The sequence below is a fragment of the Protopterus annectens genome, chromosome 14.part0 (genome assembly GCF_019279795.1).
Source record: "Protopterus annectens isolate FY-2018-M chromosome 14.part0, PAN1.0, whole genome shotgun sequence".
In the NCBI taxonomy this organism is placed as follows: Eukaryota; Metazoa; Chordata; order Ceratodontiformes; family Protopteridae; genus Protopterus; species Protopterus annectens.
Genome location: NC_056748.1, coordinates 901,756,868 through 901,773,952, shown reverse-complemented (window position 1 = coordinate 901,773,952; position 17,085 = coordinate 901,756,868). Strand labels below are relative to the sequence as shown.

General features: G+C 41.2%; 1 protein-coding gene across 1 annotated transcript in view; it reads left to right on the top strand.

Moving 5' to 3' along the window:
* KIF11 (kinesin family member 11) overlaps positions 1–17,085 on the top strand; it is a 1,847,788-nt gene that overhangs the window by 45,113 nt on the left and 1,785,590 nt on the right. Inside the window, exon 2 of the mRNA XM_044055639.1 lies at positions 10,947–11,036. Coding sequence (XP_043911574.1) covers positions 10,963–11,036 — 74 coding nt within the window. The 5' untranslated portion in view covers positions 10,947–10,962. The remainder of the gene's footprint in view (positions 1–10,946; positions 11,037–17,085) is intronic.

The following is a 17,085-nucleotide window of genomic DNA, read 5'->3' as shown; positions in this document are numbered from 1 at the left end:
TTGAGCCTGTTCTCCTGGATGATCCTTTGATTCTGGAACTAGTTCCAGATCTATTGACCCACACCCTCAAATTGACATCTTGGCTGCTCCAGTTCCATTTCTAGTCAGGCTTTGATTCGTCATCAGTGCCCCATATTCTTTTATCCTCACATAAACCCTCTATCGGAGGCTGTATGACAGTAAATGGAAAAGGTTCTCCATTTGGGCACAGAAAATAAGTGGATCCTTACACTGCTCCCGTTCCTGTGTTTCTGGAGCTCCTTTTGGAGCTTTTTCAGCAGAGATCTGCCGTGGCCACCATAAAAGTACAATTTGCAGCAATCTCATTTTTATTTATGGTCCCCAAAGGTCAACCTCATGTCTCATAAGTTATGCAAGACTTTCTTGAGAGGAGTCACTTTACTGAGACCATTTACAAGAACCTGTGGCTTCTTGGGACTTAAATTTGTTGTTGTCCAAATTAACCCCCCCCCCCCGAACAGTCTTACCTTCCTTAAAATATTTGTCTTGGAAGACTGTTTTTAGTAGCTATTGCATCAGCCAGATGTGCATCTGAGCTACAAGCCCTGTCTAAGCCACCTTATTTAGTCTTTCATAAAGACATTGTTTCCTTGTGTATTAATCCTTAGTTTGTTCTGTCACATTAATCAGTCCATTGAGCTTAGTTTTCTTTCCCAATCATTGCAATGCAGCTGAATATTGTTTCCACCAGCTGGATGTTCAGACAGTTACATTTTTATTTGCAACGGACCAAAGAATTTCATAAGTCGGACCAGTTTCTTTTTCCGATTCCAGATTGGGCTTACCAGTCTCTAAGATGACGGGCGCTAGGGTCGCTGTCCCATATGTAAAAAAAAATGGTGAGATTGGACTAACTAACATAAAGAAGTTATGTACTCTCCAAAACGTTCCATGTTGGTAGTCCATCTCACCCTTCATTTTTACCAACCCGCCCTCCTGCCCCCATCCTGGAAGATCTGGAGGTAATACTTTAAATTTCTTGGTTGGCGACCCTTTAGTATTGGTTTGTTTAGTGTGTACTTGTTTTTTTTTTTTCTCTGTAGCGAGCAGCAAACAAGATCTGGGGATTGCTCTGATGCACCATGGGATAGCTGCTTAGCCTCAAGCCAACCAGAAGTCTTCGAGCTTGAAAATCTGCCGAGTCGGACCAGAGGATAGTCTCCGAACCCATATGTAAAAATGGTGAGTTGGACTACCAACATGGAACACTGGTGAATATATAACTTATCTTTTTGAACACTTTGGTTCTGAACTCTTTTCTTGCTCCAACCGATGTCCGTAAAAGTTAACAATGGTCTTGCCTGTGGAAAGCAAATGGCTCAGATTTTCATTCGTACTTCATTCCCTGCTTAGGCCCAGACAACCACATCCCTCACTGTTTTGTGCCTTGTTCAACCCCTGAACTATTTGTCTGGCTATCTTTGCAGCAAATTATTTTGGTATTCTGAATCCGTACTCTGAAATGGCTTTAAGCCCTCAGACTAACTATCTTCTGAAAGAAATGTAAGGGTAAAGACTGACCGCATAGGTCCAAAACAGCTGACTCTCTTCTGTTAAGCTAGTCGCTAGTCTGCCGGTACTCTGCATTTGCAGCCCCTGATACCCACTACTTCAGATTTGCAGGCCTCTACTGAGACCCATTCAGAGTCCGGTATGCCGCGAGATGCTTCGACTATGGAACCTGCAGATGTCTACCTAGGATGGGTCCGGAGCTGTTGTGCTGGCACCGGCTTCTGAGGGTGTTTTCAGGCCTACAGACGTGGATTTTAAACCACCATCTTCTTCATCTAGGCCTAAAACTCTTACCATGCCTCCAACAGATGTCCAAACTGCATGCTCAGGCCCATATGCCTAAAAAAAAAATGCTTAGAATGGCTGAAGACCTTATTATATTAATTAGGGGAAGCCAGCCTTCCCCATCTGAGACCTAAAACTGATTTTCCTTCTGATTTACCAGGATTTGCATTTACCTACTTCTGAGAATTCTGATGCAGAGGATTCCATTCCCTCTGCTTCCCCTCAAGAAGATGTTTCTTGTGGTGAAACCTTGCACACTCTTATGGAGCATTTCCACTGGGGAAGCCAGGATTACTCTGATCCAAAAAGAAGCTTAGGGAATTCTTACTCCTTTTGCAGCACAGACCTTTAGCTATCCCTCCTGTTCTGAACATTGTAGATGATGCTTTCTTGGAATCTAGCCTTTCCCCAGAAAACCTGATGGATATTAGAGTACCTGACTCTCAAATTCCTCTTCAAGAATCCTACTGCGGATCCAGCGACCATTTCCCAAGGTCCAAAAGGCATTAAGGCTACTTCTGCCTAAAATCTACCTCTTCTGATAGTTTCTAGAGCCTTGGACAGATGGAGGTAAGAAGGTATACACTTCTGCTACTTTTTCTATTGGGGCTTTAAATTGCCAGTACCAACAGCATATTATGTGACAGCTTAAACAGAAAATGATTATTCCTGACTGCTGACCATAAAGAATTACAGGATTTAATATGTTCTGCAGAACAAGTTGGTAAACACACTTTGCAAATGTGGTTGACTTTTTTTTTTTTTTGTTTTTAGAAGCATCTTGCAGAGCAGCTGTCACTGGGTCTGTACTTGGAAGGCATGCTTGGCTTAAGGAGCAAAACTTGCCAGATCCAGTTAAAGCTAAATTACTGGATGCTCCCTTAAACCAAGACTGGCTGTTTCTAAACAAAGCAGAAGTCCTCAAAAGGATGGAGGAAAAGGCTAAATCTATGCAAACTGTTAAGATTTCCTAAAAGTACAGCCTCCCAGATTTTAGTATGCATTGGCCTTCAAAGAATTGGTCCTTTACAGTCGCTTCCAGGCTTTCAGTCCAAACCCAGGAACAGCAGACCACCTAGGTTAGTCCCTGGCTACTCACAGGCCTAAGCAGTGGGGGGGGCTCCCACTTCCAAAGCAAGGAGTAGTAAGCCACCCTCCCTACAAAAAAATGGCACCGTGACTTAACCTTAACTCTTCCAAGCCCTGCTCGACTGCTTGCTCCCTTAGGAGGAAAGCTCGCCTTGCATGCAAAAAACTGAACTCCTTATCCAGGACAAATGGGTTTGAATAGTTTTACCAAGGATACAGATTCCACTTCCACACCCTACCAACCCCAAATGGTTGGCCAGACCTACCCGCAAATCAGTGGGTGGAGGCCCAACATCAGGTTCTCTCTCCAAGTATCAGGGCTCTTCAACCTGTCCCAGCAGAAGAAAGGGGACCAGGTTTTTATTAGACTTTCCTGGTACCCAGAAAAGACAGCTCATGGCGTCCTATCCTGGATCTCTCTATTCTAAACACCTTTCTGGTAATCCCAAATTTTAAAATGCCAACACTTCAACAGCTGCATCCTATGCTAGGCAAAGATGCCTGGTTGGCAACCTTAGATTAAAGGAAGCTTACCTGCACATTCTAATAAGGGCATCTTGCAGGAAATACCTACACTTCAGGGCAGGCTCCATGTAGTATCAGTTCTCTGCACTTTCCTTTGGCTCATCTACTGAACCCAGGTTATTCAGTGTCTAGCACCAGCCATTGCATTTTTGCAGGCAGAGAAATATTCAAATACACCCTTACTTGAACAATTATTTCAGGCATAAAGCCAGAACTTGCTATTAAAACATCTGGCACTTGTAAAGAAACTCCTAACTTCCAATGGGGTACACCATAAACAAAAAATCTCATCCAGTACCCTGACAACAGATTGTATTCCTGGGAGCAAGCTTGAACACAACTTCCCAGTTGGCTTTGCTCACTACAGAGAAACAATTTTTTATTTGACTTGCTACTTCAAACTATTGGAGACAAAGACCCAGCTATCTGCAAAGAAAATTCTGCAAGCCCTGGGGTTCATGGCCTCTTGCGTTCTAATTCATATGCCAGACTGCATACGAGGAAACTACAATGGTATTTAAAAAACCTATGCTGTCAACATTCGCAGGACCTGGAATCAATGATTCTTATCATTCCTTGTATAAAAGACAGTTCCTTTGGTCAGAGGTGTGCTACCACATCAAGGGTCTCCCTTTCAGTCTACCCCTGCTGCCCAAACACCAACAGATGCATCAGACTAAGCATGGGGGGGGGGCCTCACTTGGCAGGGCAGTGCCTTCAGGGCAAATGTAAACTGACAGATGCACCTGCGTGTCAACCAAAAAGGAATGTTAGCTGTACAGAATTCCCTGACAGTTGTCAAAGACCACATTCTTCCAGGGCAATTTATTTGTAAAGACTGACAACACCACAGCTATGTGGTACATAAACAAGCAGGGGGGAACCCACTCGTACCCTCTCTGCAGACTAGCCATGGCTCTGTGGAACACTGCCTTGAGCTACCAAGTGCACCTAAAAGCTCAATTTCTGCCAAGCAAGCTAAATTCACTGGCAGATGACCTAAGCAGAAATCTCATGGACATGCACAAATGGAAACTGGAACCAAAAATATTCAACCTCTTGAACAAATGGGTAACTTCAGAGGTAGACCTGTTTGCCACCCTTAGCACTACCAGTTGGACAAATTCTGCACAAGCACTTCCCACAGTCAAGCTTGGAAAGTGCATGTCCTGTCCTTTACTTGGGAAAGACTCTGTTTTATGCCTTCCCCTTCTGCCTCTCCTCTCGAAGGTTCTGCAAAAGGTCTAACAGGACAAGCCAATGACAATATTGATTGCACCAGAAGATCCCCTACTGCATCCTGGGACCTTAAATTTGTATTGGAAAATCTCACACTCGCTCCCTTTCAGTCATCTGCAACTGCAGAGTTGAAATTAATTTCTTGGAAAACAGCCTGCCTTCTAGACATTTCTTCAGCAAGAAGAGTGCCTGAATTACAGGCCCTCATGGCAGTGTAGCTCTCAATTATAGTCATGCAGACAGGGTTTCCCTCCGGGCCAAACTTTCCTTTATGCCCAAGGTGGTGTTTAGTGTGGCCCTAAATCAGTCTATTTGCCTACTTTTGTTCCCTAATCCCCAAAACGATTACTGCACTCTCTGGACGTGCACGGACAACTTAGGTTTTACTTGGGACAGGACTATGCACCTCAAAATCTGAACAGCTACTAGTTGTCTTAACTCCAGGGGCAAAGGGGAAGGCCATTTCAAAGCAAACCCATTTCTAAATGGATAGCCCATTGCATTAATTTCTGCTACAAGCACCATGGAAAAGCTACCCCAGTGGATAAGATCACATTCCACCAGGGCTGCATCTATCACTACAGCTTTTCTCAGAGGAGTCCCCTACTAGGGGTATCCTAGAAGCTGCTACTGGGAGATCTGCACATACCTTCAAGCATTACCCCATGCCTATTTTTTGTAAATTCAGAGGTGGTTTTGCCACTGCAGTGTTGCAGGGCTTAATAGTTGGCACTAATGCTCTCTAACTTCCTCCTTCCTTCCTTAGCTTTGGGAATCATCCCTATTGTGGTGATTGCAACAGTGAAACACGGCAGAACGTAGTAAAGTTGAGTACACTTGCCGTAAATGTAGATGTTGGTGTATTTACTGTTGCAGTCCTGGTTACCCACCCTCTAGCCCCCTGACTTCTGTTGGCTCTACCTTTCCTTCTTGTTTGGTGTATTTACATTTGCTTTTTGGTGGAAGTGTACCATAACATATAATTGCTTCCCATTGTGGGAGCACCTGATATCTCGGTCAAGAAAAACTGATATAATGGTGTCTGCTGCATGTTTTATACCCCTGACAACCTGATGTCATGGAAGAAGCGACAGCATCTGATGCAGGGATAAAATACTCTGACCTTCAGGCTGGCAGAGGGCTACCTGCAAGCAGATAATCCAAATGTGATGACTGCAACAGTGAATACAATAACATTTACCTTTTATGGTAAGTGTACACAACTGTACTGGACTTCTCCCTTCAGCATTCTGTTTTCTTTTAAAATCCTTCCTTTTATCAAGTTGTGCTTCTGTTTACTTTGAGAGATTAATCCTTGGTTTCCTGGAATTCCTTCTGGTATTTTTTAGCTTACCAATTTTATATAAGTATTTTTCCTGGTACGCAAGTACTCCAGCAGTCTTCAATGTCACAGGGTGTGTACACTGCCCCAATTTGATCAAGTTGATTTTTTTACGGGGAAATTCTTTGTCCTCCACCAATAAAAAAATACTTCCTACTTTTGTACTACCCCATGTCTTTTCGAACTGGCAAATATGACCATATGATTACAGCCTCTTTTTTTAGGCTGTAAAAGCTTGTAGCTCTTCCAGTGAAATGGAACATTTACTTTTGACTAGCAACCTATTATGATTTACTGGGGTTTGTTGCATGTCCACTTTTCACTATTTGAAAGCCTATATGTAATGGATTCTGTATTCCTTTGGTAATCCTTCACATGAGATAGCTATTTAAATGTTCTGTTTTCTGCTCCGTCCTTTGAAATAGTGGAAAGGAATGCGGTGGCTGCATTGATGCTATCCTATGACTTGCTACTTCGCCTGAGTTTTTGGGTCAAAAGCTGACCCCCTCTTTATTCTGGAAGTGTTAATTTCTGCACAGAGGTTTTTTCTCCACAGTAGAAAGACTGACAACATGCAGTGTTCCATAATGGGTAAACTACTATTTTCTTCTCGTTGATATTGAGTAAAGATCCTGCTTTAATCTACCCCACCAAAAATGTTCTGCATTTTTCACAGACTTGCACAGTAAAGGAGGCATTAATGTCCAGTGAGGTGAGTCAGTCTACTTACTGATTAAGATATTCAGTGGTGCATCCGTTTTGACACTTCTGCAAGGAGGTGTCAGCAGTACTGCCCCAGTCACCTGTATGAGGCAATTAAATAGGCTCCCCAGCCTTGACTAAGAATTTGCTCTTGCGTGCGTCTTGGTTTGCATGCCCATACTTTTCCTGTCTGTGCTGTTAAGCACCTAATCCTGTACTCTAGTTGCCCTGACTAGTCAGGGTTTTATACCTTTTGACATTCCAGGGGCCAACTTTACAAACATTTAGCAGTTTATATCTTTTAGCTTATGTGGTATGCCTACAAATCTGATGGTCTGTGTTCTCACACTGTGCTTACTTGTACCTTCGTTTCTCTTGTTTTCAAGGTGGTGTACAGAAACTGTAGTTGTCCATTTGACTGGTCACCATATTTTTATACCAACAAGCCTTTAACTATCTAAGGTTTCTCATGTTCAGTATTACTGTATAGATTTTTTTGTGTTGCTTTGTGGAGATGGCAAGCTTCAGTACTCTTGTATTTCTTAACATCCTTACTTGTTGCAGAATGGCACAAATACACTTTATTTAGCATATTTACCAGCGTATAGTTGGAACTGGGAATTTTTTTTTTTTTCTTTTTCCTTTGGAAAAATTTCATTTATATTGGCTGCTAATGTCAAAATGGTGTACTGGAAGGTCCTGTGGGGTTATTTTCATGCAGACGTAGTGAAGACTACTATCTCTTGAACCGGTTTGTTTTGAACCGGTTTGTTTTCACCGCGATCTAAAGTGAATAAAGGAAATTGCTCCTTGGGCATCGACAGACTGATTTAGATTTAAAGACATCAGGAGTAAGGTACAAATTATCAGCTTGAAGAGGATAATGGTCAGATGAATGAACATTTTCTTAATTGTTATAGCTTTTGTTTAGACAAATGTTGCAGCTCCTTGGCTTCTCCATTATGGCTATAGCGATGCTTAAAAGCCTTAGATGCAGCTTCAAGCTGCGTTTTGTCCAACATGTTGTTAGAACTGTTCTTCCTGAGCTTGCATTATGGTAGGGATTGGGAAATTTACCCTTTCCTGCTATAGTGCAATCTCTGAGTTGGCATATATAATTATCAGGAGTGTGGGGGTTCGAAGGGCATTTCTGATGAAATGGTCTTTCAGGGTTATGAAGGTTCAGTGATGGTCTTTCCTTAAATTTCAGTAAGTTTGGACATGCTTCAGTTGTCTTGCTAATAAGTGCTGAAGTGAATTCAGTTGAGACCTGTGATGGTGTATATGCCTCTTTCAGTGTGGTACTTTTTATTTGGTTGTCTGGTACATGCCTGCTACTCCTATAAGCTGCAGTGAGAAGTTGGATAAGTCTTTCTGAATGCCTTGCTGTAATTTTGTGAAGGAACTTTTAATGGTTGCTGCTTAGATGTCTCTTTTTTTTTTTTTTTTTTTTTTTTTTTCCAGCTATCTATTAGATTAAATTTGTTCATCAAAATTAAATCTAAACCTGCCCCATGGCTTACAAACAAAGCCAGGCAGAAAATTCAACAGAGAAAGTTTGGGCACTATATGGAACTAAAAACCCCATAGACCAATAACAGTTCAGGCAAAAAAGAAACGAGACTAAAAGCTATACTCTAAGATAAAAAAGCTTTTACTTCCACCTCCAACACAACGACCAAAATAATCCACAAAAGTTCTGGGCTAGCATAAACAGAATACTTCAACCAGGTTTATCTGCAACACCACCCCCTATAGGATCAAATTCCAACAATGCAAAGCAAACTCCTAATGCTTTTAATACCTTCACTGAGACCATCCAAACACTTGATAATCAACTAACAGCCGATAACTCTGCCCTTCCAACCAGTGGTACTAACTCTCTCCCAACTCTAAACCTTCAACCTGTCCCAACTTCCCTCATCTGCAACCTCTTAAGTAAACTAAAACCTACTTGCCCCCTCAGCTGACCAGCTACCTGCTGAATACCTGCAAAAGGCAGCCAGTCATAGCTTATCCTGTATCATTGCTGATAAATAGAACCATGCAAGAAAGCACTATTCCCACCATCTGGAAAATCTCCTACATTGTCCCTCTACACAAGGGTGGAAACTCCAGAGAATATTCTATCGTCCCATAGCACTACTTAATTGATTAGCTAAAATAATGGAAAAGTGCATCCACAGGCAGTTACTAGACCACATACTCCAGAACAATTTACTGGCCAAATCTGAACATGGCTTCAGGCCTTTCCACAGTACAACTGCACTCCTATCCTTCACTGGCAGCATAAATAAATGTAATCTTCTCTCCAGCATAAATAAATGTAATCTTCTCTCCAGCACTTTTCATCGACCTTTCAAAAGTATTTGACATGGTCACCCACCACTTCTCAATATTCTAAAATCCTTCTCTTTGGACAGAGTATAAAATGGTTCCAGTCCTACCTTGATAATAGACGGGTAGTGCTATGGCACAACCTCTCATCCCATCTCCCAGTTACCCTAGGTGTTACTTAGGGCTCTATATTGGGCTCCCTTTTTTTCCCCAATTATTTATCAATGACTTCAACCTAGCTATGCTAGAACTGTGTACAATATGCAGATGACTCTACAATCTGCTCAGCTAAATCTCAATCCCAACTACAGACTTTACCTCAGAAAATGTTCAATAAAACAGAAAATTGGTTTCTACAACGCTGCCCTCTCTTGAACTCTCAAAAACAATCTTCAGTCCTACCTGTAAATCACTCCCAATGAACTTCAGTCTTATCCAATAATGGTACACTCGTATCTCCCTATCCAACAACTGAACTTCTAGGGGTAACCATTGATGACCTGAACTTTGAAACCCATATCAGCAATACCATAAAAACTGTCAACAGGAAACTAGGCTTCTATGGGATATAACACTTTCTCTCCCCAGTAGCCAGAACCACTATTGCCTATTCCCACCTTATCTCCACACTTCTCTGCTTCTTCCGTGTATACTAACTTGTCAAAAAAATAGCCTTAAGCTAGCCAACGCTTAAAATAGCATTGCCAGATTTGCTACTGCTTCCTCCTTTACGACCCATCACTGCCATAACCTGAAACAATTAGGCTGGTTAGAGCTTCTGAATCAGATTCACTTTAAACAACTCGCCGTTGTGCACAAAACCCTTTTTCAACCTACCAATAGTTGCTAGTCTCATTACCCAATATAAGAACCTTTCAACTTCATGCTCCCATCTAATAAACTACTAGTATCAACATGTAAATCTAATAATGGCAGGAGATGCTCTGTTCTCCAATGCAGTTGGAAAGTATTGGAACCAACTAACCCATGAACTTGCATCACTGTCTTCAGTTACACTTTTAAACACAGTCTGAAACTATCTTAAAACCCATTGGTTATGTCGCTGTACAAATCCAGACTAATCTCATACTATATCCCAAATACCCTCTCTTAAGACCTAATTCCTGCTCTCTCTTTTTAGATCAAGGGCTATCATTGGCAAAACATGTCTTAACTTAACAGATAATTTAAAATACCTAGTTAAATTCTTCTGCATAGAATTCTAAAGCATCCTACCCAAGGCAGGCAAGTATTTTTTAAACTGTGAACATTGCTGAACTTTTGAAATTTTGATGTATGTATTTGTATAACAATTGCTTCCTAGTTACTAACAAGTCTTGTACATAAAGTCTAAAATATCTTGTCTAATGCTTGTGACGTTTTTTGTATAAACTGTGAAGATTCCTGAACTGTTGAAAATTTGTAGTACTGTATGACAAGTAGTACCTGTATGTTAGTCTAGTAATCTCTTGGAGCTCATCTCCCCGGGACTTTACTGAAAAGACATAAATACAGTTGGACTATCCTGGTCAAAAAATGTAAAATAAGTAAAAATAAATTATAAAAGTTAGTATTTTGCTGGTCCGTAGTTCTTTTTTTGGGAGGTGATTTTCATTCTTGTTCTCCATAATTTTTTTGGTATATAACCACATGAGAACAATCACTCATGCTAGTTCCATAAATGACGTGACAAACATTGCTCTTTGGAAATGTGTGAGGTTTGCAAACTCTGATAGGTGACGTTTTCCATTTAATGAAGTGAAAATTGTGTAGTTAAATACAAATTTGTATGCATGTCGTAAATGTTTAAATGCGATTTGCTTGATAACAGCTACTTAGCACCATCAGCTTCTCTCTCTCATTTTAATCCCCCCATCCTTTTAATTTTATGCAGGGTGCATACAATCAGCATGTCTAACCAGAATACTTCAGTACTCAAAAAGGATGATAAAGGCAAGAATATCCAGGTTGTTGTACGGTGCAGGTAAGGTTAAATATTGCAGTTTTTGAGATCAGATTTTCTTATCTAATGTCACATTTGGATATGGAGTATTTGTTGCAGTGGATGTGCAACACACTTGTTCATATTTTGTAGTACTTCATTAGTTTGGTTCTTTATGTGCAGTCTCACTGGTGACTACTTTATCTTCCTGTGGCTTATCCCCCTCCCCCTGTAGGGAAAGCAGATTCCACCCACCTGTTGAGACTTCATTTAATGTTCAAGTTGCCTGTAGGTGTTTTTACTCTGTTTTGAGTGAGTCTGTCCTGTGACTTTCTGACAAAACTGATTAGTTTTCTGCCTTGCATGTGTTGAGTGACTGGAGATGCTTGGCATGCATACAACTGTAACTTGGATAAAATATTAAACTGAGTGAATCTACTGTCGAGAATATCCGTTGTTTAACACCACTTAAGATGGCAGGTGTTGTGACGTTTCTGTAAGTGTACAAAAATGTAGCAACCGCTGCAAAATAAACCAAACCTCCAAAAAGGCAGCAAACCAGCAGGAGACTACCTCAAGGAGTGTACCAACACACTATAAGGCTCTGTAAAACACTGAATATAGCAATAAGATCCAAAACGGACTGCACAAGGAAAGTTTATTTAACGCCTCTCAACAAACGTTTTCGTTGCCCATGCAACTTCCTCAGAATACAATTCAAACAAACCTATCCAAGTGTTGTATGCACAACAGGTAATAAGATAATAGAATAATTGATTAATTACTCTTTGAATCATAAGGAAATGAATAAACTTCTAAACTGCCAAAACATGAAATGTTTAAGCATGGATATATCTGTTAAACCTTAGTAAAATGTTTATATAAACATAGTTTAACCATAATTTTGTTAAAAACAATATAAAACACAATAAAATATCATTCATTAGTATTTGCACATAAAAAATATGTATATAAATAAGAAACACACTAGGAATATAATAAATATTTAAAAATACTGCTTAAATGCAAAACAAGTTTTGTTTCTTTCACAATATTATGTGCAATTTCTAGGATATATCAAATATACCTATTCCTATAAACCTCCTTATTAAAAGTTACAATAATTCTGCTCTGAGCTTCAAATAGGGCATAACTGAAATAAGTGAATTAAGTTTCTGTAAGTGTAATTTCCCCAGGCTGCCATGACTCCATCTAGTATCCCAATAGGGCACCAGAGTGCTCATGCTTCACAGAGCTTTGGCTTTGTGCTTCAGTATTAATGCACCAGAATGCTAGTTGTCTTAAAAAAAAAATCATTGGGCTCTATTTTTCATGTGTTAAGGCATTTTGTCTTTTGGGAAGCTTTTCACTCAAGTTGTATTAATTTGGCCACTGGCTTTGAGTACTCTGCAATGTTCTTTATTGATCAATGCTGTAAGCAGCCTTGGCTATAAGAGTTGCAGCCTGCCTAGGCTACAACAGTCTGCCATTTTCCAAAGCTTCAGGGCACCTTCCACTATCCAGTAGCTCAACCTGAGCTGTGCAAAAGACAACTTTGGGTGTAAAGCCCTTCAGAGCTTTTACTGTCCCCAGAGAGTGCACTATATTCTGACGCTTTTTGGAGATGAATGGCAAGCTTGTGCTTGGCATAGCTAGGCAGATAAGTTTCCTTTGGAGGAAAAAAGTTATTTTTGTGCAGGGGGGTTTTTATAAGATTGTGGGGCTGCCACAACGTGTAGTGCTTTATCATGTGTGTAGTGCTTTATCATATGTGTTTTACAGAAATAGACAGTTTTAACATTGTTGCTTGCTTTCCTAAGAATAAAGGCACCATTGTAAGCTTGACTCTAAGAGATTCACTCCCATGGTTTGTCCTTCCAGCCACAAAGAAAAAGTTAAGCAAACAGACTTTACCACAGAAGCATAGAAATTTGCTTAAACCACAGGTGTGGGACTCTGCTATGGCCATTAGTTGTATCTCAGGACACTTTTTTTTTTTTTTTTACCCCAGATCCCTCTGGTGTAGCAACTACGGCCACTGTGGACTGGGGTTAGCCTAGTCTTCTGGCTGTTGGAGTTTGCTTTGTGAGCAAGGGCGAACCACTTGTCTGCCCTGGGAAAAGAAATGGGGAAGATGTCCTTTGTGTCAGAATGCTGTGCCTATCCTTGTGACTGCCATTAGTAACACGGCCCCATTTTAATTGTCAAAAAAAATGGGCATGTACCTACTCCCTAAAATTTCTTTAGGAGTAATTTACTGGTACTGGCACAAGGTTTGATTCAGGCTATTAATCCTTGTATAGTTTCCAGTAAAACAAACAAAAAAGATTCCCACTTTCCTTTAGTAACCCAAGATTCTGAATCTGAACAGGAAGATGCAGAGATTCAAGATGTCCTCACATTAATGATTCATATTTGACGTGCTTGCTCTTATTGTCACTGTTGCGGGTTCTTTCTCTGAGACCATTGCTGGAATGTCCCATTGTTTTCAGTGGGAGAACATTGAGGTTTCTCAATCCTTTAAAACCAAAATTACTGAGTAGTTAAAGAAGTATTTTCCTTAATCCACACCCATTCCTCCTGTCTACTTTAGAAGATGTCTTATTTCCCTCAGTTGTTCCGATAGTCTGCCATCTGTCCATGAAAAGGCAGGTAGTATGTATAAAGTTCCTTAGTCTTAAAAATGTTATGCACTGTTCACAAACTTGACCTAGCAGCAATACCCTTAGTTGATAGCTCTGCTGTTAAGCACTTAATTCCAGTCCTACCCTTTTTAATAAGGATGGGAAAATTTATTGATGGGTACATGGGGGGGGGGGGGCGGCAATCAAGGAGCCTCAATCCTCACCACTAACACCAGAGAGGGTGTCTCGTATATGAGGGAATGATAAATACACTCAGTAAAGTGCATTCTCCCTTAAGAGCACACAGATCAGTCAGTCTGAGGCTGGTTGCTTCCTTTCGCTCTCTCCTTTGTCCCTGCCCAAGTAGCACACACTGAGAAGGGTTTATACAACCACACACTCCTTGGGAAGGCTGGCACAAGATTGCCAGCTGTGCCCCTTTTACCCAGAGTATACGGTAGAAATCCTGCCGCTAATCAGCTACTCAAAGGCCCTTAAAAGGGTGTTCAATTATTACTGTGCAATATTATCCAATTGTTGGTATGAATATAAACAGTTAAGGCGTATTAGTGACTTGGTACAGGATCCTTATATACATGCGATGTACTCCTAGAGCTTAAATTATCTGTACACAGCCACAGTTGAAAGGTTTTAAAATATTTAACACAAGACAATACTACTTACTACACAGTGCTAGTCAAGTGTTCAGAGATCAGAGAAATACTTACAATAATTCCGTAGTGCAATTCTGACATCACAGAAAAAGTGCAATTCTGACATCACAGAAAAACTTGGTCTAATCTTTCTTGTTCCTAGCTATTTCTAAAAGAAAAGTCTAATAACTTGCATATGAGCAAGACAGAGTTGAGAGTTGGATGGTCAAGACAAAAATGCTTAATCTCTGGTTCTCGGTTTAAATTAAAATTGCAGTTCTGAAAAACATTACATCATTCTTCACAACTTCTTGGGATTCTCAGGCAAACAAACTGCTTCTACTTTTACACCTAGGCAGAAACCAGAGATTTAAACATGCAAATGTATTTTTATTTCCATCAATCGAACTCTTGGTTAAAACACTAGAATGTGCTATCCCAGACAGAATGACTCCGAATCTTTAACTCCAAAGGACAGACATGAAGTAATTTTAACTTCAAGAGGACGGACATGAAATGCTTGTCTTAGCTTTCTTTACAGCAGAGTCCACTGTTGTCACGTTTTATTTTTAGTTCCACATTTCACAGCATATTCTTTCATTTAAGAAAACAAGCCTGTATTTCAACGTTTCACAGTATTTTCTTTCAATTAAGAAAAGTCTGTAGTTTAACATTCATATTTACAAATGTCAGATAATCTGGCTAGGCTGGCAGCCTTCACATTTTTCCCAGTTTTCACAGGGCTCATGCGTTACTTTCACAATACGTAAAAATAGATGTTTTAGCTACAAATCCGATGTTTGCTCCATCTGCTTTCAACCTGTGGGACTTTGGGTCCCAACACTGGCTAATTTGACCCCCCCCACCCTTCAAAAGCCTTTTAGCCTGTTTTGGCTCCCCCTCCGTTACCCATAACTCCTTTCTCCTTCCTCAACTCCCCTTTTCTAGTTTGCCATTATTCATGGTCTTCAGCTTGGGTCTGTGTGATGTTTTGAGAATCTTGTGGGGGATGGTGATATCTCTATTCCATTACCCCTTTGGTTCTCAGTCTTATAGTTGTATTTAGATTTTTAGGTAGAGTTGGGAAGCTAGATCCCTTTTTTCACTGTAGCCTTCCTGCCATTTATTTTCTTTTTTTGTCTCCTTTTTCTGATGTGTTTTTGTAGTAGGATGGACACAGGATTTAAGAATTGCATTGCCTGTGGGCCAGACTGCCCACACAGGATGCACAGTTAAAGTGTTTATTGCATTGGCACATAGCATTTAGACTCTGGTTGCTCGACCTGTGTGAGCGTTGACTGTTGTGCTCTTAATGAGAGCAAAACTAACCTCCTGTTTAAAAGAGCTTTCGCTGTCCAGATTGACATTTTTCTACTTTTAAAGGCTTCTTCCCCCAAATCCCAAGACTGGACATGAGAAGCCTTGGTCACACTACTCCAGGTAGTAGTGTGGGAGGTCTTCTCTGCCTCCACCATGGGAATGGCTCTGTAGGCTTCCCTGTGTCTGAAGGACCCTCGTCTTTTGGCCTCCCTGAATACATAGGTACTGACTCTAGCTACAACATCTCATAGCTGTGAGCATTCCCAGCCTTTTTTTTTGTAAAAGGAGCTCTTTTGGGCAGGACATACTCCTTACTCACTGGAGTCTTCCCATCTCCATTCTGAGCTTCCCTGGCTTGTATCTGGCACAATGGGGTCCTCTTCTCCAACCTGAAAGCTGTCCTTGGTGGCCTCATCTGTCTGGTTGTTGAGGTCAATGGGCAGAATCAAATCCGATCTGGAGCATCTGAAAAGGTCCTTTTTGCAGGTACAGATGCAATTGGAGCTCAGTTCCTCAGGTCTGACTCCAGAGCTTTAGGATACATCTTTTGGACTTCTTCCCTCTGCCTCTTCAGATCAGAGAGGTTTTAATAAGCCAGTTTCCACTTTCCAGCTTGTATCCAGCCTGGCAGTCTTAGGACCCATCCTGTTCCTTGTTGGCCTCAACTCTTGACTTGCTCGTGATGATCAGCACATTAGAGCTATGGTGTTTGAGGGTGGAGTTTCAGTGTTGGAGTGCACAGGCCCTTCTATGGGATTGTCGCTCCTTCTCGGAGCTTCAGGTAGCTCTATGATCTTGACATCTAGTCCAGCCACTACCCCTTTGGGGTTGTCTTCAAAACCCTCTGGTTTCGTGATCTTTGGATCCAAGAAGCCCACTTCAGCTTTGGCTTTAAAATTAGAAGAGAACATCCTCACCCCATGAAAGAGTTTGCCTCCAGTTGGCACCCTTTCCCAGTCTTTCATCTGTTTCTCAGAACAGTCATCGGGCTGCTCTGGACAGAGTGCATCGATCGACTTCCAGGCTGGATCTTTGGTGGGGCTGTCCTACCCTCCCCCCTTTTCAGCTTTATCTGAGCTGGAGATTTTGGGGAATAGGAAGTGCAAGCGGAAGCCCTTAGTTCTCCAGAGGAGTTGCTCACTAAAGATATTTATCTCTAGGAGGGGGGAGGATTCCAAAGTTTCTGTGCAATGCCTCTTGGTGGCTTATTGGAGCTGATTAGCCAGTGCAGGGGCTGGACCACCAAAGCTCCCTATCTGGAGGAGTCTTTTTCTGGAGGCAGTTGGCATGGTTGGTTCCCCCTCCAGAAGCCTCAGATCTGGTGTCCTGGAGGGCTTGAAAGGAACCAGACAACTGAACCTATTCCTAGGAAGCTGTACGAAGTTCTATTGAACAAGAGCACTTGTCCAGCTTACCCACTTGACTAATAAATTACTAGAAAATTCAACAGGGTGTCATTTTTTTTCCTCCCATAGTGAAGATCAGTGTCACCTA